This window comes from Dromaius novaehollandiae, chromosome 6 (genome assembly GCF_036370855.1).
Source record: "Dromaius novaehollandiae isolate bDroNov1 chromosome 6, bDroNov1.hap1, whole genome shotgun sequence".
Classification (NCBI taxonomy): domain Eukaryota; kingdom Metazoa; phylum Chordata; class Aves; order Casuariiformes; family Dromaiidae; genus Dromaius; species Dromaius novaehollandiae.
In genome coordinates this window covers 36,104,998-36,129,531 of record NC_088103.1, presented here as the reverse complement: position 1 = coordinate 36,129,531, position 24,534 = coordinate 36,104,998, and the positions used below count along the sequence as shown (strand labels likewise).

At 41.4% G+C, this 24,534-nt stretch overlaps 1 protein-coding gene across 2 annotated transcripts in view; it reads left to right on the top strand.

Moving 5' to 3' along the window:
• Positions 1-24,534, top strand: part of LOC112993673 (VPS10 domain-containing receptor SorCS1) — a 315,899-nt gene that overhangs the window by 265,247 nt on the left and 26,118 nt on the right. For both annotated transcript variants that reach the window (XM_064514196.1, XM_064514197.1), the window contains exons 17-20: positions 7,032-7,145; positions 8,014-8,185; positions 18,019-18,205; positions 23,064-23,197. In XM_064514196.1, coding sequence (XP_064370266.1) covers positions 7,032-7,145; positions 8,014-8,185; positions 18,019-18,205; positions 23,064-23,197 — 607 coding nt within the window. The remainder of the gene's footprint in view (positions 1-7,031; positions 7,146-8,013; positions 8,186-18,018; positions 18,206-23,063; positions 23,198-24,534) is intronic.

The following is a 24,534-nucleotide window of genomic DNA, read 5'->3' as shown; positions in this document are numbered from 1 at the left end:
ATTCTCTCTGAGCACTTGTTATTCATCTTGTCCTCAGATCTGTGTTTTGACTTTATCCATTCCAGCTTCTTTCCACACTGCCTCTGAGGAGATAGCTTTATACATCCAGTTCAGAAATATTATTCAGAAATAGTCTTTACTTATTTATCTACTGAATACAGTCAGGAGCATAGTTTTACATAGATTTGTCAGAGGACAGAAAAGCCACCGGGAACAGAAGACAGAGGTTTATCAAGGAAGGAGAAAAGGCACGGCAAAAGCCCAACAATTCTGCTGGCTCTGCTAAATTTCTCAGCCCAGTTGTATTGTGCTAACAAAGGCAAACCTGCTGCTGCTGTGCCGCAGCATTCAGTGACCGCCTTGCTGAGCTCTGCACTAGGCTTCACTTTCAATGCATCCTGCATAAGTCAGTCTGAAGGAGCACGTGGAGGAAAATCAGTGAACGATCTTTTCCTGTGGCAAGAAGTTCTCTGTGGAGTCCTTCCTGCAAAAGCAAGAAGCACTTTCGTCATCCTCGTTCACAACATTTCAGCCGTGCTTTTGAATTTTCTGTTTGTCTTTGTGTGCTGGACAGAGTTTTTAGATGAAGGACATTGAAGGGTATATGTATCCCTCTAGCAGGGAGAAGCCCCTCTGCTGGATCTGCTTGATTTTCCATTCTTAAAATAAACTGCGCAGCGTTTTGTACTGACATTAATGGTTACAGGATCCAGGCTTAGGCACAGAATTAAAGAGAGGAGCAATCTTACCCCAGTGTAAGAGTTTCTTTCTGTTTGGCCACTGGATTTATATAGAGAAAAAGGGGATTTTATTATTTAAGCTTATCAGAGCTTGGAATAAAAATCTCTCCATATGGTCTGCTAAGGATAAAAAAAAAAAAAAAAAAGAAAGTGTTAGTGCTGTTAATCTTGTGAGTGTGTCTTCTTATCAGTGCAGGAAAAAAGTCAGTTATAAAAGACACAAAGATTTTATAATGGTTTTCTCCTGGCTTCTCAGGGGCCATTTACAAATTTGTATTCAGCCCACAGTAGTTCTTTCTCAGAGAAAAGGGCACATTTGTTTATTGTTTTACACAGCAGCAAAACCGAGTGACATTAGAAAAGGCTGTAGTTTCTCTAGCCTTGGGAACCTGAGCTCTTCTGACAGTAGCCATCTCTTGTCATGGGCTAGATCCAAAACTAGCTGGGGACACAACTGAAACTGCAGCTACTTCGTGCTCTGTGCATGGGCTGAGGCTCACAGCCAGAGGGCAATAGTGCTTCAGGAATAAGGTGGTGTGGAAACTGCCGAAGCGCTAGGCAAGTCCGTCCTAGCAACTGCCTAGAAACAAGATTGTGCTTCTTCATTTAATTGATTTGGGTAAATGGATGACACTGTTACTTGTGTGTTATTAAAGCATTAATTTACGCGTTTTCCTTACATTGTGTTCCTTCCTACCGTTTGAGCCTTATTACGGTAATATCTCTTCAGTAGAAACACCTCTTAGAGATGGAAATATTTGGTGGTATTCATTCTTCAGCTGCATGTCTTTTAGGTCCCTTAATAGAAACTCTGAGTTAAATGTTACTCTGTTAGTCCTCCCTCTGAGCCCGCTGCCATTAGTACTGAGGGCTTCTCAAATCAGTATTCCTGTGTCTCACACCATCATGGGAAGTATGACCCTGTTTACACTGGTGCTAGTGACTCTAAATATCCAGAGATGGGCAAAGGCATTTCAGTGCAACCGAGAATCTGTTCTATTTATTTCTTGGCAGTAATGGTATCAGCAAGGATCTGGCTCTTTTTTGTTGTCTGGCACTTAAATTACACACCTGCCTGCTAATTTCGGTTCTTCTGCTAAAATAGTGGAGTCCTGCATCATGAGAAACTGCTCTGACAAACTGTGGGAAGGCAGAAGGCAGGTAGTGAATATGATGAGACTAAGCTGGCTTTGTGTGTCACCACTCATCAGTGCAGATGGTCATGCATGTGCCAGTTCTGAAATAAGACACACACATTTGCGCATCTCCGTTTAGGTTTTGCTGTATCATTGAGGTGGGCTTGGTTAGCTAATGAATAGTAATTCTGAATGAATTTTTAGTTTGTTCTTAATGCTTGTGAAAAATGTAGATTCACTATGCAAGATCTACTGCGCATCCCTGTACATCTTTAGAGACCTTAGATATCTACCAGGCATGGATTTACTGGAAAGACTTTGAGGACTTTAGGTTTCTCATTAATATACTTTGGTATGACGTGTACTCCCAAATGCTATGATGCGGTTATAATCATGTGCCTTCACAGATCCATCATTCAAACTGTGGCTGAATGGATCCTTCTCTGAGATAAATCCCATCTGAAATCCTATAGTTCTGGGAAGCAAGAACAGCCCCTTTCTAACAAAAATCTTCCCTTCTACCACAGATCAGCATAAACAGTGATATTAAATGGCTGAAATGGCTGTAGAAGTTTACCACTGCAACTACAGTTAGTTTTTTCCACAAGAGAGTTTAGAAACTGCAGAACAACGGTGACTGTAATCACAGATAGCTTGATTCCACCCCACTTAGTATCTGAAAAGTTTGTAAAGCAGAAAGTTCAAAACCGTAAGTGGCATTTTCAGCTCTGGCATGGCTGACCTATATGCTTCAGGTGAAGCTGTTTAATGTTAAGGATATCCTGTGGTTAGGTGTTAAGTCATGTCCTGATTTTTAGAAGGTCTGAACATGGCATTCACCCATCTGATTTAACTAATTATCGCTATTATTGATGTGTTAAAACAGTGAGATTTTAATAATTTTATATGGATTTGCAGTTTTTTCATGACTGTGTGTTTGTGCAGGTCCATATTCAAATTACAAAATTTCCTAGAGAATTTAGTTTCCTTTTGATCATTACTACCTATGCTGCAAATAACCTTAAATTAGGGAATTTACCATCAGCTTTGAGCATGGATATAGAACTTCAGGAATTAATCACTATCTGTTTCTAATTGCAGAGAAGAGCTTGCTGTTCTAGTTGAATAGGACTCCAGTTTGAACCAGTAGGAGGGGCCAGTGTAAAACCAGTATTAGTCTGTACCAAATGATAGGCTGCTTCATACCGATAAAAGAATCCGTGTTGATAAATGCTCTGCTCTTTTTTGATAAGTACATTATCTATTTCACCTGAGTTCTTTTCAGGCAAGCATGCAATGTAGTCAATATATGCAAATTCCAATTCCCAGCTACCTGGCAATGACTCGGCTAGCTGATTGCAGTCTAAAGCTGATGCCTTCCCAGTCTCCAGATTTCGCTATACTGGCTCGTGCTACGGCAATCCAATTGATGCTAATGCTTGTTGATTGCAACAAAGCCTGTTGTGCCAAACTGTAGGCAGCAATTTGTTGTCAGCATCAGCATGGTGTGTGTGCATCAGCCTGTAGCCAAGGAATTCATTAGATTCCAAGACTGCAGAGGTGAACGGGGGCCTGGTGCCTCTGTAGAGAGATATGGAACAGCAATTCATGTCATTTGCTAGGATGACATTTCTGTATGTCCTTAATGAGCCAGCCGATTTGCAAGCCTATAAATGAAACTGTGAAACTTCTGTGCTTAGAACTATTTCTGCCCTGGAAGATCCTATAATTTCATTCTCTTGACTTTGAGGAATGTGATCCAACTATAGTCAGACCTAGTTAATTCAAACTCTGCTTGTCCAGATGTGCAGGTGTAATACCTAAGTGGCGCTAATAGGAACCAAAGTTACAGCCTGAGTCTGGACATGTGTGTAATAAGAAATCATAGACTAATGCTACTGTATTAAATTGGACTGTGGATACTGATCCCCTCTGAGGCAGATTTCATTATATTGTTTCATTTTGACCTGATTACAAAACATTGTGTGTACAGTGTTACAGCTTTTTAATTAGAGTGACACATGATAACTTAGGAATACAGTGCTGCAGAATTGAAAATTGAATTACAAAAATACAGCGGTCCCACTTGTACATAAATATTTGTTTTCTCTAAGCAAATCAGAATGTTATTCCTCATTATAAAGTGTTTTCCATAGCCACAGTGTTCTTCCAACAAGAATGATTAGAGGAGCACATGGCAGTGGGAGAATAGGCTGGCTGATGCTTCCAAAACAATTAAGCAATATTCAATTACTAGTATCTGAGTAAATAGACTGATGAAAATTCAGTCACAAAAACTATGGAAAAGACCATTTTGGTCATCAGGTTCATTGCTGTTTCCTATAGTGTGTTCTCAATTACTTTGTTGTAGATATCCTGAGCAACATAGCTGCCAAAATGTTTCTTTGGACCAGCCATTCACAGTCTAATAGATGTTTATGAATTTTCCCCAGTGATATGCAGCTTTAATTTTCCTTTGCTTACTTTCATCTTTTTAATTTCTCCTTTTTTAAATTACCTCAAAACATTTCTTTTCTTGATTCAAAAGGAAAAGTTGCAGTTTAGGATAAGTATAAGAAATTCAACAAAAATAAACTACAAAATCTACTCCTTCTCTTTTCTTTGTCTCATCTCTTAGATCAGTACTGGAGTTCTTAAAATTGTTTAACACTGCTTCAGTAAAATTTGATTTTTTTTTAGTTTTAGTCCATCAAAAAAAAGATATTTGGAAAAGTCTTCACAATTTTAAACATTCTTACTTTTTTTGTTATTATTCTACAAATATCATTGATCACACTGCTACCTCTTAGGATTTGCTGAATCTGGTAGCCCCACAGAGGCAAGATTGCTGCAGCGCCATGTTCTCAGACCCAGCCAGAGCCTGAGGACGTATTCCCTATATGCATGCAAGCGCACATATATATGCGGCCGGCCACACAGATCAGCACAGATAGAAACTGCAGCACTCACACAAACAGCACCAATGGCATCATCCTGTTCCCATCTCTCTGATCAATATGAAAGTCCATTAGTGGGCTTACACACACATATATATATATATAATATGGATCCTGCTAGTATTTGGTCATAGGTACCCAGGTCTGCCCAGTAGCTGGTCCCTGGATCCCCAGGTCTCTCCAGTTGCTGGTACCTGGACATAAGAGCCTCCCAGGCTTGGAGCCCCACTCTAGTTGCTCTTACTCAGACTTGCACACACACATACTATGGGTACCTCTAGTATGCCTTAGACACTCAGGTGCATCCAGTAGCTTGACCCTAGATCCCAGCTCTTCCCAGTGGCCTTACTCACAGACACGACCTATATGGACTTACCAGCAGCTGACCCCATCAGATCCCATGGTTTTGCCCATAGCCAATTCTCAGACCTTATGGTCTCTCCAGTGTTCAGCCCAGGTTATAGCTGCTTCGATACCTAGCTTCCAATCCTCTTATCCTACTCAACAGCTAGTCTGCCTTGGTGCTTGCTAGCAATTACACACACTAGCAGATCCACACAATGTGTGTGCACTCCAGTCTCTCCAGTTGCTGCCACCCCAGACATGGTCTGACTCCAGTCACTGACACTTAGACCTCCATGCACACACATGCACACAGAACAGACAGCCCCTCACCCAGCAAAATAGTTAGAGATGAAGTTTAATAAGAAGATAGGACAGACTAGCGATCATGTGCATGGCATGACCGGACAAGCAACTTGTTTACATGTGACCATCCCCTTTTCACTCTGTTTTCCCACACTCGTTCCTCCCCAAACCATCTTGATCCCTCCCTTTCCCTGCCTTTGGCTCTTCCCCTCAACATCCTATAAGTCTTGCACAATCCCAAAATGCTTTCCCCAGCATCCCATAATGAGCCCCATGTCCTTATAGGCAGTAACCCCACTGAGTGTTCAAGGTGATCTGGGGAGAGCCTCTCCCACCTGCTAGGTCTCACACCCAGCCCATAGGTTAGTAGCTCTCATGTGTCGGTGGCTCTGTTGGCTTCACCTGGGTTATTGGGATTCCTCCACTTGCTATTCTTGCTTCTTTGTGTGTGTGAAAATGAGCCTTTAATCACATAACCTAACACTGCCCTAATCCTTTTTTTCTGAGAATATCAAGCTACTTGACACAAAGGAGGGATATTTGATAGAAGGACTGTGTTCTTAATAATAAGCAAAGTGATGAGATCCCCTTTTTAAGATCATATTGCAACTGGAATACTGGAATGTCTGTGGACTCTGTACAGCAGTTCTCAGAAATGGTATCCCATTAACTTTTCAGTTATGGTCTATGGAGATAGCTCAGTAAAAGGAATAAGGATGATTTTCCACCCAAACAGTTACCATTACTCAATGACTGGAGATTCAAGCCAAATGTGAACTGAAAACTGGGTTAAACCATTTTTTTATTTGTTCTACAAATAAGGAACTAAAACTGAACAATTTTTATAAAGTCTTTTTTTATCTGGAATCAAAAACAGACTGAACTGTTGTTGGTTTTCAGTGGAACCAAAGCAACTTCAGTCATAACTAAACCTAAACTGGAACAAAAGAAGGTTACAGTCTGACTCATTGTTTCTAACACATAATTTTTGGTAGCAACTCCTCTTCCAAAACAAAATAAAGATGAAAATCTCAGCCTTTTTTTCCGTTATCAAATACCCCTGGCTAATGTCTTCAGCCAGAGAGGTGTCAGAACTGTGAATTTTCCTCTACAGCTCATGTGATATTATTTTCAAATAAAATTAATTCTTCAGAGTATCTATTTTCTAAGACATGAATGAGACAGCAGTTATTGGAATTGGCTTAGATCTCTGGCTTTTATTATATCTGAGGCTAGTGCTGTACCCGAGAAGCAGTATTTGACTGTGGAGGGAGAACAGGTAATGCAATCGGTCATGAGCTGCCTGGACTAGAACTTAACAGACTGGTTCTGCTCTTGTTTGTACTATGATATATCTAAGGTAACTACCTACATCAAAAGTCAAGCAAGATGAAGAATGTGTTATTATATCAGTAAAGATCTGAAATCCCAGTAAACAGACTGAGGAAAATCAAAACTTATATCGATTTTAGAGAGCAGAAGCTAATATCTGGGTTTTTTTGTTTGATTGCTTATTTTTCCTGTGATTGCTTCTTTGAATGCTGAAACAGTGATTATGGATATGAACGTCACAGCAATGGACAGTGTTTGCCAGCCTTTTGGTATAACCCATCTTCCCTGTCAAAAGACTGTAGCCTTGGACAGAGTTATCTCAACAGTACTGGGTAAGTAGCACAATAGAGGGTATTTTAGCAAAAGCAGCCATACAACCCTTAAGTGAATGACAACTACAGATTGCATTTTCCAAAGGTGAATCAAAGCTGCCTAATGCCCTTGGGACTTCTTTTTCATTAAGTTTGTCGGGGCTTCCAGTCTAGCCTACCAGATCTCTATCATGCATGGTCCAGACCTGTTCCTGAAATTGGTGTAAATGTGAACAGAAATAATTAATGGGCAGCTGTCCTGAATGCTTGATTACTCTTTGGCCTTCTTGGATGTCAATGGAAGATGTAGCTGAAGTCAAGATATTGACCTCAGACTGCATTTCTGATGTGAGTGATTAAAACAAAGGAATGCAAGCTGCCTGTTGGTATTTTGTACACACAAAGATAGGCAGAATTTGCTTCTTTCTTCATCAACTCTGTCATTTCTAAGGCTGTGGAAGTGTTGCTTCATCAGAGAGAGTTGCTTCACAGCTGGTGAGAAGTGGATAGTTCTGTGGCATGTGAAAAAAGCTGTTTAACTATGCCCCAAAATCTAATAACAGAATTGAACTGCATACTCTACATGTGTAACATTTATTTAAAATTTTATAGTTAGTATAATTATATGTTGTATGCAATTTGTCTAATATGTGGCTTATAGGTGTGCTATGTAGGAAAATACTAAGTGCTATTAACAAGAGTATTACACTACTTGTATGTTAGGCCCACATGCCATGCTTGGCTGAGGCAAATGCTAAAATACATTTGGTAATCTTTTTTCTTCCAATCTCACCAGTCTAAAGAAACCTTGAAAATGTTGCCTGTTCCACTTAACCCCATTATGCTCCTTGTCAGCATCTTGTATGGGTTTCTCTCTCTACCTTTGCAGATATCGGAAAGTTGTTTCTAATAACTGCACGGACGGCGTCAGAGAACAGTACACAGCAAAACCACAGCAGTGTCCTGGCAAAGCTCCCCAGGGACTTCGCATAGTCACATCTGATGGCAAACTGACAGCTGATCTAGGACACAATGTCACTTTCCTGGTCCAACTGGAAGAAGTAGGCTCTATTTTTATGTTGCATCCCTAGCCTCAGCAAACGAGTGTCCTGATTTGTAAAAGCAATAACATATAGTATAAAATCATATCTAACCTGAAGCAGTTGTTAAACCAGAATGTTCGTTTTCTCCAAAATATGGTCACTATTTTTCAGTAGTGACTATTATACAACAAAACTACTGCAGATGCAGTCATAACAGTATAGACATGTTCATTTTGGTGTAACTCTTGGCAGTATTTTAGGTGAATATAATCTGACCTGGATAAATTATTGATTTCTGTCCTTAAGGATGAAGAAAAAAGTCCAAAATGAGACGCAAACTTTTCATGTTTCTTGCCAAAACAAATGGTTAAAAAAAGGTGTGGTTGTGTACCAAAATAGAATTGTTTCTTACGTTGCCTTTTTTCTCAGAAAACTTTTAAAACAGATTGAGGAAAAGAAGATGGGTTAGCTGAGACATCACTCACAATACTGTCAAGGAATTACGCCAGTGGGTCAGAGGGAGAGACAATCTCCCAGAGTATGGGAAACTTGGAACAAATTTCCTGTTCTTTCTCCTGTTGATGTTTGAACTCACATATCCCATAGGAGTGCCCTGACCGCTCTCTTAGACAAGCATCTGCTCTGGATTGTTCTCCATCTTTTCTGTTGATTCTGGTCCTGGTAGCATTACTTCAGTGTGTTTTCCAGAGTTCAGAAGCAACATCATCTCCATTAGGAGATGGAATCTTTCTCCTGCTGTTTGTCAGAGAGTACCTGAGGCATAGATTTCTGAGGAAATCTAAAAGGAACTCTTGTTTCAGGATACCTGATAGGGCAGGATTTAAGAACTGCTCTGAGGGCTGAAACAGTATTGATCGAACTCCAGCCTTGGTGATTGTTCTCCCTTGATGAATCCCAACCTTCTACTTCTAGATTTGTAGATGTAAAGAGGCTACAGTGCAAACAGCAAAACTTTTGGGTGAATTTGACCCAATCTACCAGTGACTTTTGAGCTGACACATTACAGCAAAAGACATATTCAACAGAGAATGAATTTTTTCCAGCTGTATGTAAGCTATAGGACTATAAGGTGTGATTATAGCAGTGTAATTGTATATACGCTAAAGCATTTACTGATTTAATTATTTCAGTAACAAAAATCACACTGCTCACTAGAAAAGTTAAACCACTCAGCAAAAGAACAGACACCTTTTTATAGAATAGATATTTAATTCCTTTCCTTCTGTTGCAAACAAGGTGGATGTATCACAAAACTTCCCAATTTCTATTTAGTTCTGCCCTGCACAGGTATACAGAATATACAGTCCAGGATGCTCAGCATTCACAAAATCTCTGCTGCTCCATTTTTGCTGAAGAGAAGAACATCAGGTATTTCAGAAAAGGCTGGATATGCCTGTGTGTGCATGCATGATTTTCCCCAAGGACATATGAAGATGATGTATCCTATTCAACCCTTGCTTCCTGGAATTATGACAAATATTTTACGTACTTAACTCTTTGTTGGGGACTCTTCTTTTAGCTCATGTTGCACTTAATATCTTTTAGGATGTAAAAAATAGTGGCCTTTGCTCATATCATAGTCCCTTTGCATCTTAAGATCTCTATCCCTCTGAGACAATTTGTTTGAAGCCCTCAGGTCGACAAAGTTGATCCATATACTGCAGCCTCCCAGCTCTTTTTGTTCAGGCTTACATTCTGTTTGACCTGAAAGACAGGAAAGAGGAAGGTAAGAAGCAGGCGAGCTGAGAAAAGAGAGTTCTTTTGAGATTTGTACGTTTGTTATCTTTCCAGACCTTTCTGCTCTATCTAAGGACTTGCCTGGGTCTGAAAAGGAGGAAGGACTGTAGATGCAGGCTTACCAGAGGCCCTGAAAAATCATTGCATCTCTGTAGTGGAGGTGATTACTAAGAGGGGAGGAAGAAGCAAATGCCGGCAGTAAAAACTTGATGTTTGCACATAGCTGTGGGAGTCGGGGGCAGGAACCACAGCGCAGGGGTTTCTTATAGTGATTCTCAAGGCTGGGACTGTGGACTGTGCTGTTCTGACACTGACACAATGTCAGTAAAAGAAGAGGTGTCTGAGGAGAAAGAAAGACAATGTTGTTGTTGTTGTCCAAAGCCAGCTGCCCTGCTATTGAAAAGACACAAAAGGAAAGTAATCATTGGACTCTGTGCAAGTGAAGAGGGGGGCAGACACCAAAACCAGAAGTGCACCGAGCATTGCTGATTGCTGAGAACTGGGATTCTGGCACGGTTTTTCTAACCCAGAGTCACATGCAATTTTCCTGTAAACCAATTATATTTGGCATCATATAAATATCATTTAAAGCAACAACAAGCAACATCACATGTTTAAATAATCAAAGTGGTCTAACTTTCCTGTCACTTTTTGTCATTTTTTTAATGAGTTCTTAAAAACTGCTTGTAAAGTCACCTTACAATCAATGCCTTTGGTCCCCTGCTATTGGAAAGAATTGTCCAGGTGCATTCTTTTATTAATCTGGGTATAATCCTCATGGTTTTCTTAATGGATAAAAGCAGCCAGTAATCATCAGTATTTCCTTTTATGATTCACATGGTTCCATTGTACTAAATATTAGACAAGTGTTTAGTAAGGAGAGCACCTACTTCTGCTGGTAATTCTGCTTTTAAATTTCCTTTGAGCTAAGCAGAATAGCAACAGTGTGTTTGTCACTGAATGGCAGCACAGGAGAAAACTAAAAATTTGTGCTTAAAAGCAAATTTTCACATTGCATCAGAGTGCTGCTAGCATAAAGTTTAATCCTTTGTTTCTCTTATTTTTGAACAGTAGCAGAAACAAAACAAAACAAAAACTACAGAGTAGTTTTTCCTGCTGAAGTTCTTCATCCCAATGTCCCTCATCACATGGTCATGTAGGTCCCTTGCCTGTCACAAACCCAGTTGTTATTTGTGGGGGGGACATCAGAGACCTGTGGTGTTTGCTGTACTGCTTCAGCAGAGATGCTAAAAGCAGCAGCCTCCAGAGCAATGTTTTGCAGCACAATGGCTTTCAAACATGTTTCATCTGATTGCTCGTACATTTTTGCTGAGGAAATGGATGGTAACGACATTGAGGTTAGAAAGGTTCAGGGCTTTGGCTGTTTCATTACAGATAATTCACAGAGAAACTGCCTCCTCTAATTTATTTTTTATCTTGATAAAATGACAGTCAAAAATCTGTGACATTCCAGGTCTGCTTCACTTCTCACTTGCCAAAGTCACTCCACTGGGTGTAGATGTTGGCTTGCTTTTGACTACTTTCTGCTGCTAGGTGATATTAGCATGAGGCTAAGGGGATTTTCCCTTCCAAATGTGTGGGGAATACTCATTTGTTCTTACAGTTCAACTCTGGGCTAGAAATGAGGCAATCTGAACCCATTCCTGAACTGAACTCTGAACTGTTCCTGCATGACCTTGAGTAAGAAACTTAATCTTTCTGTGTCTTTGTTCCTTAGTTTGAAAACAGAGCTTTCCTTTTTTCCCTCCCTCCGTGCCTTTCATTTTCACACTGTATGCTTATAAGACCAGAGAAATCTCTCTTACCACATGAATATACAGATGGAGCCCTGATCGTCATTGAGACTACTATGGTTTCTGTAATGACAGTGTTATTAAATGATTGCCTAATCATTTAATATGATTGCCATAGTGTCTCAGGTGCATTTAATGAGCTCAGGGGACACTGCTGGTGGAAGAGTATTATTAGCATTTCCCTTCTCAGCACTGTGGTTCAGCACAATTCAGAATTCAGCTCAGCTGATGTCTCTAGAGATGAGCTTAGCATTAGCGTTGTTTTGATTGTTGATGTACCCAAATTAAAGATGCAAAGCTAGTAGTATTTGAAAGCACAGGCTGTAGGTCTTTGTGGTATCCTACTGTGATCCCTCATTTGATATCCCAAGTTAGTAATGATTATGAAAATCTGAAACCTTCATCCTAACTTTTAATGCACATGCTGAATCACGGCTGTTTATCTTACCAGTACCACCACATTCCTGTTAATAATACACGGCCAGAGATCAGTACTGCCCTCCCCACACCAGTCATCTGATATATAATTGCATTTTCTGTATGACAAGTTGATTGGAAGAAATCAGAGCCTTTTGTGCATTTTTAGATTCACTGCTGAAATTCCATAAAAATGTATGAAAGTTAACCCCTCCTTCATGAAGACATGCAGCACTACACTCGTATAAAACACCTGCAGTCAGAGAAGTCAGATTATTCTGAATCACCCTGAGAGGCTGTATTTATTGATTCCTGTGGTGCATGGAAGATCTAGTTTTGTAAAAGAAAAAAAAGATCACAGCTGAGTTGTGCTCGCAGGAGTGGCAGTTAGGATGAAAGATTTGATTAGTACAGTTAACTGATTTGGTTAGAAAAAGAAGCACATGTGAAAAACATCAGGCTATTTGTTCTGATAAGAGATACATTTCCATTCAATTTCTGCTTTTAGCAAAGTTACGAGCATCTCTTTGTAAGCAGGAACATACAGAGGAAAGCATGATTTTCAGTCCTTGATCAAGTTGTACCTAAATGTCTGTTTAAAATTAAGCACGTGGTTAAAGTGGACCTGAATTAAAGGCATCCCATGCATAGGTAGATGTTCAATTGCATTGGAAATATCTTTCATGAATGTATTCTGATGATGATGGAAAAATGCCACAGAGGGAAAGGGGTTAATCTAAAGAAAGCACAAAACAGACTTCTGAGACATTCATTCAGGAAGACGATCCAACAACTGCAGTGTCTGTCTCTTGCGGAGCATAATTAAATCCATTTTCAGCATCTGTAAGGAAGAGACACAAGTCAATGCATAATTGAAGACTTTAAAATTAAATCTGAAGCACGGAACCAAAATTAAAAACGTTGAACTGTGTTTCATTGTTTTAATATTGAATTTACATATAAAGACTAGAATTTTATAGGGAAAATACATGATTACAACCTTCTGGGTGCGATTCAGATAGAACATTGGAGGCAGAATCCTCTTTAGATTGATTGGAATGAGCCATAATCTCACATATACCAAAATACTAACGTCTGTGTAAAAGTAATCAAAATGTAACAATGTTGTTGCAATGTTGTTGCAAACAGTATAGTCAGTTTCTAGCATACCCTGAGGCATGAAGTGTCAGAGAGTTTGTTGGAAGCATTCAGGTCTTGTATATGCTCTAAATTTTTATTCTTTTTGGCAAGAAACAGGAAAGATGTACATTGGTTTGGGGAAAAAAATCTTTTGTTCCTGTGTGGAAATCTCCTAGGCATTTAGTGAGGAAAATCACTCAGAAAACAGTTATTTTCTGAATTATTGTTAGTATTTTTTCTTTTAACATTAACTGTTGTATCAGTAGAGAGAGTTAGATGGGGCCTCCAGAAACTGGTTTTTCTTTCCCAGGGCTTCTCATCAGGCTAAAAGGAGCACTCATGTGCTTCAGGTTCAGCATATGCTTAAGTCTTTAGTTGGACTAAAGCCTTTATCAGGATTGTTGCAATGTCCTTAAGATTATACCCACAAAGTTGGTGGCTACCCACAGAACTACTTTTATTTTTCAAGCTATCGTAATAGGTTGCTGAACAGCTCTCTGTGATTAGAATACAGGTACTGAATGCAGAGACAAATAGCCATCTCCTGTGACACCTAAGAGGGCTGGTATTAAAGACCTCTCGCAGTGAAGGCCAAAGAAGCTGTGCGCCGAAGGCACCGCTCAGCTCGGAGCTGAGGGCTTCGGAGCGCTTCGCTGTGGCTGCAGAAGCGATGCTCGGAGCTCAGTGGCCACCTCACTCCAGCTCAGAGCTTCAGAAAACCCCAGCACACAGCGCTGGGTTTGTCAGTATGACGGGGAAAAGCTGGGAAAAGCATCAGGAGAGATTTTAGCAAGATGTATGTATGTGTATAAAACCGCTGCAAAACAAAACATCCCTTGGTAAAACAACCACATGTAAATGGCTCTCTAGAGCTGTCTGGGACACAGACAGCTGGGACTGATGCAGAGCAGTTATGAGCTATGCAGGAAATGTTTTGATCTTGGCTCTCTTGCTTTCTGTTTCTGTCTTATTCTGCCTATGCTCTTACCTGGCATTAGATAAAGCACTCTAACAAGTCAAAAAACACAGACTTTTCATTTTTCCTGACTTTTTCTCCCCCTTCCTAAGCTAAAAATTGTAAATGTCAGCTTTTCAAAATGTGGCATTTTCAGAAGAGTGTTATAGCCTGGATTTTACTGAATAGAAAATATATTTCTGGTTCAAAGGGTTTTAAAACAAAATGGGAAAGGCCAAGACAAATGAAAAAGACTGGGGGAATAGCAGCTGAAGTTCTTATCCAGCTACATTTTCAGGAGATGTCTCTGTCAGGATCTCTTCTCCCTGGAGAATTTGGAAGAAAAAATTGAAATGTAAATCCTGCATGTCTAAGAAATGGCTCCCTTCCCCAGCAGCAGTTGCAGACACCATGGGTTTCATGGCTACAGAGAAAATGAAGACAAGAGAAAAATCACTTGTTAGTGCATTAACTCTGACTCTTGCAGAAACAGGGCTGTTCCAAAATGCTGTCATCCTTTTCATCTTCCTCTGCTACCTCAGATGCAGTGTTACCACATGACCTTAAATATACTCAGAGATGATGAAGCCAGCAGTGTCGCTGTGGTGCTGCAGTTTTGACCTTGGGGACAGCTTATGTCCCAGCAGTATAGCTTTACTGAATGATGTTCAAAGACATCATCCATTTTTAGTAACAAATGATGACTAAAATCCTGATGATGATGTGCCTGGAGGAATTGGGAGAGCACCTAAGGGCACGGCCAGTTATTTCAGACCAGAGAGCACTCTCTGTCTTTGGTCCAACACCATGCTCAAGCGAATATATCTCTCCTTTGATGAGGGTTCAGAGCTGAGGAGTTCACGTGTGCCCACATCTCTCTTTGGAAGCATAATCCATTCGATGCCTCCTGTTGTCCCTGTCAGACAGGGCACCACATCAAAAGTGCCTGAAGCACTTTGCATCATGTTTCAGACTTTGTGCTTTGCCATCTTCTTCCAAATAACTTAGCTCACCAAAGTACTTAACTGTATACTTAAGCCCATCTCCTGTGTTCCTAATTGCTCTTCATAAGGACCACTGTGATACCCCAGCTTGATCCCCTGTATAACATAGGTAGGAGACCTTGCCTCAGCGATTTGTGTCTCTGTGAAAAATGTAAGCAGGTGCTTAAACTTGCAGTAACGTTTCAAACGAAGAATTTGCTGAGAGCTTTGCTGAATGGAGGCCTGAGCCATTTGCATTGCTCAAGCAGCTTTCTTAGATTTGACCATATCTCATTGAAGACTGCAGATGTTACAATGCTAATTACTAATAGAAACTCATTTAAGAGCTACCCAAGGGCCATCTGAAGCTGGGTTAGCACACAAGATCTCCATGTTTCCTTCAAACAGGATTTTTAAGTTGTCCTTCTCTATAGCATCTCATGCAGTACTTTTGTCCTCACTGGTCCTCTCAAGCAGAGAATGGGGGTGTTCCTCTCTGTACTTTAGAGACACCAGGAGGAGAAATGATGTGGGACATCTGTAGGAATCCCTAGGTGTGTGCCTTTGTCCTAGACTGTCCTTTTCTCACCCACCTTCAAAATGGGATCCTCTAAAACAGAGCAATAAAATTATTTTCCCTCTTCCCTTTGGAAGCAGCTGAGCTTTGAGCAGTCGGACCAGGGACAAAAACTGAGGCTTAGACCCACCCTCTGGAAGAGTGCCAGGGTAATGTAAGGGCTCTGTCTTTAACCTCCGAATATAGAGCGTCTAGGAGGATGTTTCTCTCTCACCCATCCCCAGGTGTAGCTCTCTGCTCCTCCTTGACTTTCCATTCAGGCAAGCCTCCACTGTTTCTGCCTTGACAAGAAGTGATAGAAGTACTGAGGGAACCAGAGGAACGTAAAGATTACGTTACAGCTCCCTCCCATACTCACACACACGCACATTTCCCTTTCCAGTGTGGAAACCTACCCAATGCCAAGCGTTTGCACTGGTACCTTTCATTCTAGTCAGGCATCCAGAGGACTGCTTCTCTCTTGGGAGGGAAAAGAAAGGGAAACCAAACCAAAGTAAATTAAATGTCCTTTCAGCCAATTTTATGAACTGCCCTCAGCTATTAATTTAACGGCATTCTTCCAGACAGTGGCAGCTGCTTCGGTGCACCAGACTGTGGAGTAAGCTGCTCCATAGCAACAGCCGGTAAGCATGAACATATCCAGCATATGGATCATGCAAAGTCACTGAGGAGCACTCTCAAAAGGAGCAAGAATGCTCAAAATTAAGACAAGGTACCATGTCATACCTGAAAGGGAGAGGATCTGTAGCAGCCACTGTTGTGATATAGGTCAGTACGGGCTGTATAGCTATCTGGCTGTCAGAAACTGCCCTTACCATAAGCATATCACTACCTAGTGACAAGAGAGGATCCTACCAGTGTTTGTAGTGCACAAGGCACAGGCTGTCTGCATTGTTGTGTATGCTCATTCACTTCTCTGTCTTTTGAACCAAAACACCTTGTAAACAAAAAGTCAAAAAAATGTTTTTTTCTGTAAAGCAGAATAAGGAAATGGCACTACTTCCCTCTTTTGGGTGTAAATGTTTTTTAGGGCTGGATGTCTCTGATGTTGCATTTAACAAAGCTGTATGAGGCAGGTGGGAATTCAGTTTCAGGAGTGGAAGATCAAAACCTGTTGTAGGCTTACTTCACATAAGAGGGTCCCCATTCTGGCATAGCAAATACTAATCCCCGATATCCTTGGCTTTTGTTCTGTGTCGTTTTGTTTGTTTTTTACAGCTGTGTATTTCTCTTTCTTTTCCTCTCTCTTTTTGTAATTTTTTGTGTCAATTCTGAAATGTGCTAGTTTAGCAGCCCAGGATACTAATGTCACAACGTGGCAGCATGAGTTATATCACAAACCTGCCTTGCTAGGCTGCTAGGATTTTCTCTAGACAGCAGGAAAAGAGTTTAATGAGCACAGTTAATTCCTTAGCCCTTCCCTTCTGAAGCAGGCAGCAAGGGTCCCACTTAGTGTCAGTAGCGTTGGTGGCTGTTACGAGGTAGATACAAATCCAGCTCATTGTAAATCAGGCCGCTGAACAAGTTGAAAGTTGCTATGAGCTGTCACCTTTACCATGTGAGGTTGAAGGGGTTCTGTTGACACCTCACTGCTTTGATAGGGTTCACTCTCCCCTTGGGAAAGGGTGGATGGCCTAGGGGACTTCTCAAAGCCTCTTCTCTGTTTTATCATTCTGCTTTTTATGATTTTAAGTGTAAAAGCTCAAACTGTGAGACTGTTCCAAAGACAGGTAATCTCAATAGCTACCTGCATCCTGAGTGACTGCTGACAGGAGACGTAAGTGAGCACCATCCCCCCTGCATTCTGTTCTTCGCTGGAAGGAAACTCAGAGGGAAGGCACCAGTTTATTTTGCAAAAGATCCCTAGTCCTCTTGACAATTAGGTAACTTGTGCTACAACAATACCTTGAAGGACACCTTCACAGTCAGACTCGAGCTGAGTCAAATCTCAGGAAGCGTCACCTTCTCTCTACTGACTATTGAGCAAATTGATTAAGTGACTTTCTTTCCTCAGCTGACATGAGACCTCGTAACTATCATCTGGATGATCTAGGTGTACTAAGTCTGATCGAGACTCTCAAAATCATTTTCTGTAGCTCCCACCAGAATGCTTGCTGATGTCTGCGTTGGTCAGCTGAGATGCCAGGAAGTCTCTTCCAAGGAAAAGCAGCATCTATTCTGACTTTTCTTCTTTTCTGTCACCACAGGGAGACCTCCAGAGATCCATCATTCAAGTGGATTTTGGAGATGGCATCGCTGTGTCATATGCCAATCTCAGCTCAACAGAAGATGGGATCAAGCACATCTACCAGAACGTGGGCATATTCCGAGTTACCGTGCTAGTGGAAAACAGTCTGGGATCTGACAATGCTGTGCTCTACTTGCATGTAACATGTATGTTAATACCTGTTATTAGCTTCCGATATGCTTTAAAAAAATATTACTTTCCGTTAGTAATGATGTTTGGGGGGTTGCAGCTGGGCGGGAATTGATGGGAGACAATGAGTGTTTGGCTGTCCTCCAGCAGAGGACTCCAGACCAAGAGGAGCCACAGACAATAGTGACATTTCCTTTTCAAACCATGCTTAACCTCTAATTTTTGGCGATCTAATTTGAAACACCTCAAAGGAGTGTCTATCCCTTTCTGAAAAGCACCTTCTTTAACATGTTTACACTTCCAGAAAAACAAAGATATCCAGAATCTTTAATACTTTTTAAAAGCCTTAACTTATACTTTGCACATGTTATGTCCTCTAATGAAATGCAACCACATCTGGGATGGAAACCAGTGCATTTCAGTCTCTCTGTTGTCATAGGAACCAAGATCCTGATGTTAAAGAGTATAACAAGAAAAAATATTATCTCCACATTGCTCTTCTGCTGTTATTTTTAACCTTTTTATACTTTAGCTGTCTCTGATTTACAACTGAAATGTATCTTTGTCCTTGCTTTAAAACCAGCAGTGTATCCTTTCATATTTATTCTAGCATGTGGTTATGAACCAAAGATTTGGCCTATTATTGAAAATTTGTATTATCCCTAATGGATTTGTTTGGGGCCAAACTTTTGCTTTATAGAGTGAGGTTTTGGTTGGTTATTTATATTTTGGACTGTATGCCAGTGTGGCAGAATTATTGAAAAAAAGGAAATTCCAAACCTGAAAGTTATGATCACAAAAACTGGCCTTAACACCGCTTAGCCTCTACCAAAGTAACTTCACATGTTATTTAGATAACTTAGTGCATTCTATATGCTCTAACTCCACTTGCGTAGCATGAAAGCAGCTGCCTCTTCAGTGGGAGAGAGCAGCTCTTTAATGGTGCACAGTCATACCAACAGATGAGAGCAGTGGGAGGTGTAGTTGTGAGAGACTGGGAGTTTATGAGGGAGTACAAAGGGAGCAGGAGCAAATATCTCCCTGAACTCTTCCCTTCAAAAAGACCATCAGTTCATGATTACGGTGGACCATTTATGATTCCCCAACCTGATAGATACTGGTCTGTGGCAAAGTTTTATGTCACGTAATCCTTCAGCAGCAGCACCTCAGATTTGAAAACTGCATAATTATACCTTGCAAAAATATCAGTACTCATAAATTACTGTGAAGCTTGGGTTTTTGATTTTGGGGCTTAACTCATATCATTTTTGCATTGAGGCATTGGTGAATGAAGGTAAGTTCTCAGAAAGATACTGATTTTCTTTCATACTGTTTAACTGTGATCTTATATGTGTGCTGTGCAGGGTAGAGAAAGGGACCTCTGCTCAGGAGTTGACGTTTCTACACTTTTACATAATCTCTTCAGCAACTGAGCAAGCATAGATTTGGCTCAGTGGAAAAGACCCCTGCTTGCAGTAGCAAAAGGTTCTGGAGTCAGATTCTGGTTTGTCTTCCTGGGTGTGCTTGGCTAAGTTGTGGGGGAGTAGTTGTGGGCCCCAAATGCAGAAATCCCCATCTCTGCTGCTGATTATGAAAATCGGCTGAACAGGAGCTGTGGTCATTTTTTTTCAATCTTTGTAAAGGTCACTGGAAACAAGTGGAGAAGTGCTTTGGCGGTTGATATTTCATAGGAGGGTCTGACAGCTCTGCGCGAGCAGGGTCTGTAATCGTTCGCTGTTTGACAAGAGACGATTCCATGGGGACCATTGCACACGCTCAGCCTATCTGCAAAGTAATGAGGCCACGTGAGGCACCAACTGCTTCCTCACACAACCCCAAAATGGAGGGAAGAGGCAGGTGTCCAGCCTTTATCCTCACAGATAGTGGCTTATAGCTGATATAATCCATTTTCTGTAGCTGTTGAAGGATTAAAGAGCCTCTTTGATTGTTTTAGCAGTACAAGAAAGAAACAATATTCAGATCTGTTCATGTGACTTAGGAAGCTGATGAAATACATACTTCTGTGCTATGTATAGATAAAGCCAGCGTGGGACTTAAATACTGAGATGACCACCACAGCCAGGTCTAGCGTGTCCATGCCTGACCCCCGGAGAACCCACATCTCTGAGGGATGCATCTAAGCCTTCTCTAAGTGAGAATTAGGGACCTCAGAACAGGACGCGCACTGAGCATGGTGCCATTCAGACTAGCAATAGATTTGCTGAGGACAGAGATGTACAGTAAATCCAGTCCCTCTGCAGAGCCTAAAGCCCAGATCCACAAAAGCTTGTAAATCCTGCTTAAATGCTTACACTCACTCTCTGGTAAGTTAGAGGCCTGCTTCAGGTGTCGGTGAATCTGGCCACTAGGGATTTTTGTAAAAATATGTGTCCTTACAACAGAAACATACACTGTATTGTTAGGACACTCAGAGAAGTCATGTGCAGCCTGAGCACTCAGGGAGTTTTTGAAAGGGCCGCTGTCTGCGCCACCCCGTGTTACAGATGTGATATGTGTGTGCTGCATAACCAGGCCTGGTCCTTCCAGGATCCTCCCCTTAACTATGGTCAAAGGCCTCACTGAGGGTAAAATTGCAGGCACTGAAGCCACATGCTTGCGATCTGAAAGACTGGAGTAAAGTCTCCACCTGGCACCCTCCTCATCCTGCAGTAGCTGCTGGGCCAGTGCACAGAAGGAGCACATTTGCTGCAGTTGTGTCACCTGCAAAGAAGTCCCCAGATCCAGAAATGCAAGTTGTTTTGAGGCAGGAGGATTTGGGGGTGCAGAAAGTTATATACAAACCGCTTCTCCAACCAACAGGCTGTCTCTGAACTGTCTCAACAGGCTGAAAAGTTTCCCAGCAAAGTTATTTATGCGTTTGTCTGAATGCATTAAAATAACATCACCTGCCCAAGTGAACCCTTCGAGAAGCTTCTCCGTAACCGCTCTCAGGGATGTGTACACCACTTTTCCTGAGGCAGATGAAGGGCTGTAGTCACAATGGCTTAGAGGCCCCACACAAAGCTCAGAAATGGAAATTGTCTCCAAACTTAACTGGGAGAAAGCAAACTCCTATAAAACTAAGGGCCTATCCAGAGTGAGCTATCCCCATCTGCTGGCCAGATATTAGTTCAGCATTTCAGCCGCTTGGACCCGTCAGCTATTTGCACGGAAACAGTAAGTCGCAATTGGCCCACTTGAGCCATTCTTTCATGTTCTTTCCTCACGAGTGGAGGATGGAGGTTTGCAGAGGTGCTGGGTATTCTGTGCAGCGCAGGGTCACTTGAGATGCATTCAGAGGAGCTGTGCACAAATATGCTGGAGAACAAGGTATTCGACTTTACATAGGCACCATTGTCACTGCTGTCACCACATCAGGTGTTTGGAAATTTGCTTTTTTTATAATCTATGCTGACCCTGGGCATTTGGCAAACATCCCAGAGGATACTGGAGCTGCAGAATATTTAGCCTGGGAAGCTGCTGTTTTTCAGTTCTCAGTCTTGCTGAGAGGAGGCACAGCTGGGTCACAGAATTGTGTCTGCAGGAGATTCCTGTTAAAATTATAAGGGTGAAATTCTGTACTGCTTGAGTAGCAATAATCTAGCAGCACTGGTTTCTCATAGATTTGCAAGTAGAGTGTTAACTTCAGATCATCAAAGGAAAACTGAGCCCGGTTTGGTCTGTAGCAGGCTTTAGTTAGTCTGATCATGGATGACTCTTAATTGGACTGTGTCAAGCTAAGCAGTGGCTGTTTCTGCACCCTAGAGAAAGCTGCATTCCAATAATGAGTTGGGAACACTTGTCTTTGCATTGCATATACTGTCTTATTTGGGAGATTTTTTCCACACGTCTCTCTCTGCCTGTGTGTGCTGTATAGGGTGCTGGATCCAAAATGTCTGGTGTTCCTCGGGTTAAAAATCAAGGTCTAAGAGGTGACATATATATGGGATATTTTGTGAAAAATCCTCTCCTGAAATATAAAGGGTCTTCTAGCAATATATCTCACTTCCATATGGACAATGAAATGAATCCTCCTGGGCTGTAGTCTCAACTTCTTATCACTGGGGGGGAGCTTGGAGATGTAGGATGTGGCCTTAATTTGTTTTAGAAACCCATGTCCCCAGATCACCTGAGGATTCTTTCTTTCTCTTTCTCTGTCACTCTCAGGATAGTTGTTTTGTTCTCTAAGTGAACAGTCAGAACACGTTTTAAAAAAAAAAATCTATAGGACAAGATGTAACAACAAAGGACCATCTGTCTCCAGAAGATGTGAAATGTGTAACCCTGGGCATAATGTCACTTGTCGAATGAATTATGTTCTGTTTATGCTAAAGAAATAAAAGAGTATATAGAGGAAAGGGAGGGAGTATTACGTAATATTAAAATGAAGGCAAACAGTGAATAGCTGCCTTGAGACAGAATTTCAGCTGGTATAAATAGATAGAGCACTGCTTAAGTTTACTAAACTGTAGCAATCGGTGGGTGAATGAATCCTTCGTATCTGAAATGTGCTATGTCCATTGAAGCTGTTTGTCCTGCACAGTCTAATGTCCTCCCAGGGAAGCCTGTATTCACGTAATATGCCTCTGCCCCTGTTGTTTCAGTCGTATGTGATGTCCCCAAGTATGTGACATTCCTGCAGTAAAGAGTTTGAGTTTTTCAGCTCAGCACAGGGGTGGCTCCTTTTTTAAAAGGACAGATCGTAAGTTTCTCTCTCTACAAATGGCATGAAGCCAAAATATTAACTGCCATGTCCCCTAGTGATTTGGAGGATACCTCTTCCCAAAACCAGTGGATCTCCTATCAAGCCTCCCTCTCCCCCAGGTTGATATTTCAGAGGGACAGAGGACTCACCTGCTGTTTCTGTCTCTGCAGGCCCCTTGGAACATGTTCACTTATCTCTGCCATTTGTCACCACGAAGAACAAAGAGGTCAATGCCACGGCAGTACTGTGGCCAAGCCAAGTTGGAACACTTACTTACGTCTGGTGGTTTGGGAACAACACAGAGGTTTGTATTCCCCATGGACCAAGATCAATATAATCCTGGAGGAATTCTGTGACTGAGAAGGGAGGAAGAGAGGGTCTGGGAATACTTTTAAACAGTAAAAATAATTGTAAGCTAGGGGGAGAGACTGATTCTCTGTTCTTCAATGTACCAACATTGAAATTTAGGAGCTGCCCGACTCAGTAGACCCTGTGGCCCTCTGGTCTGCTGTGCTCTCTCTGAGAGCAGCCAAAGCTCAGGCTCTCATAGACAGGCAGAAGAACCGAGCTGTTAGTGGATGGGAAACAATTCGTTCCCATATACTAGTTGTTTGCAAACCAGCTGCTTTGTGATTGTTGCTGTGACTTAGCTGTAGGGCATATTGGCATTCATGCAGATTGGCAGTGCCTTTCTCCCTGCAGTTACATCCCAGGTGGATGTAGAGAACCAAAATCTCAAAGAGTTTCTAGTGTGGGTTTCCTACCCCCCTTCTTCAACAGAAAGAATAGCTTGTTTTTCTTTTTTTAGGAAACCAGCCTTCCAAACTTAAGTTGTTTTTATATCTGGAACTGACTTTGCATAGCCCTAGGATTTAAGCCTCATTCCTGTGGCAACTGACAAGAGACTACCAGCAGTTTTGTGCCTCCCCATAAATATGCTAAGCCCAATGCAGAGCCCCCACACTCTGCTAAACTATGTATGCACGAGGACCTTATTGTTGCATGCTGCAGGGTGTAAAATGATTCCCAGTACACCTCCTTGCCTCTGGACTTTGCTCAGCTGTGAAAACAACATACACAACGTTTGGCTACCTCTTTGCTTGCAGAGTGTTTGTAAATCTGCACAGCCATTATGCAACTGTTATTTTAGGTGTCTCCATGGCTGAAGTACCCAGAGATCCTAATTAGTCTCTCAGGGGAGAGATTCTTATGGATTTTGTAGAGCCAAAAGGGATCTTCAGCAACACATGGTTATCTTCTGTATACTGCAGTTCAGAGGCTTTCTCGTCAGTACTTCTTGCTTTGTTTAGCTCTTTGTAATTGTGACAGAACCTGACCTTTTTTTTGTTTTGTTTTACATTAATGATTTCCCTCAGATGATGGAAAATTCACTGTTTCTCTTTCTTACCCTCTCCCCCAACTGTTTCCCCATAGCTAATTATCCTGAGCATTGAACACATGCACTGTGTTTGTAGTCTGAATTTATCTAGCTTCAGTTTCAAGCTGTTGGATCTTGTTATGCCTTCGTGTGTAGATTAAAGAACTCTGTGTAGTATCAGAAATCATCTCTCCCTAGAGGTACTTACAGGCTGTGATTGTCACCTTTTAACCTTCCCTCTGATCTACTAAGCTCATAAGTGA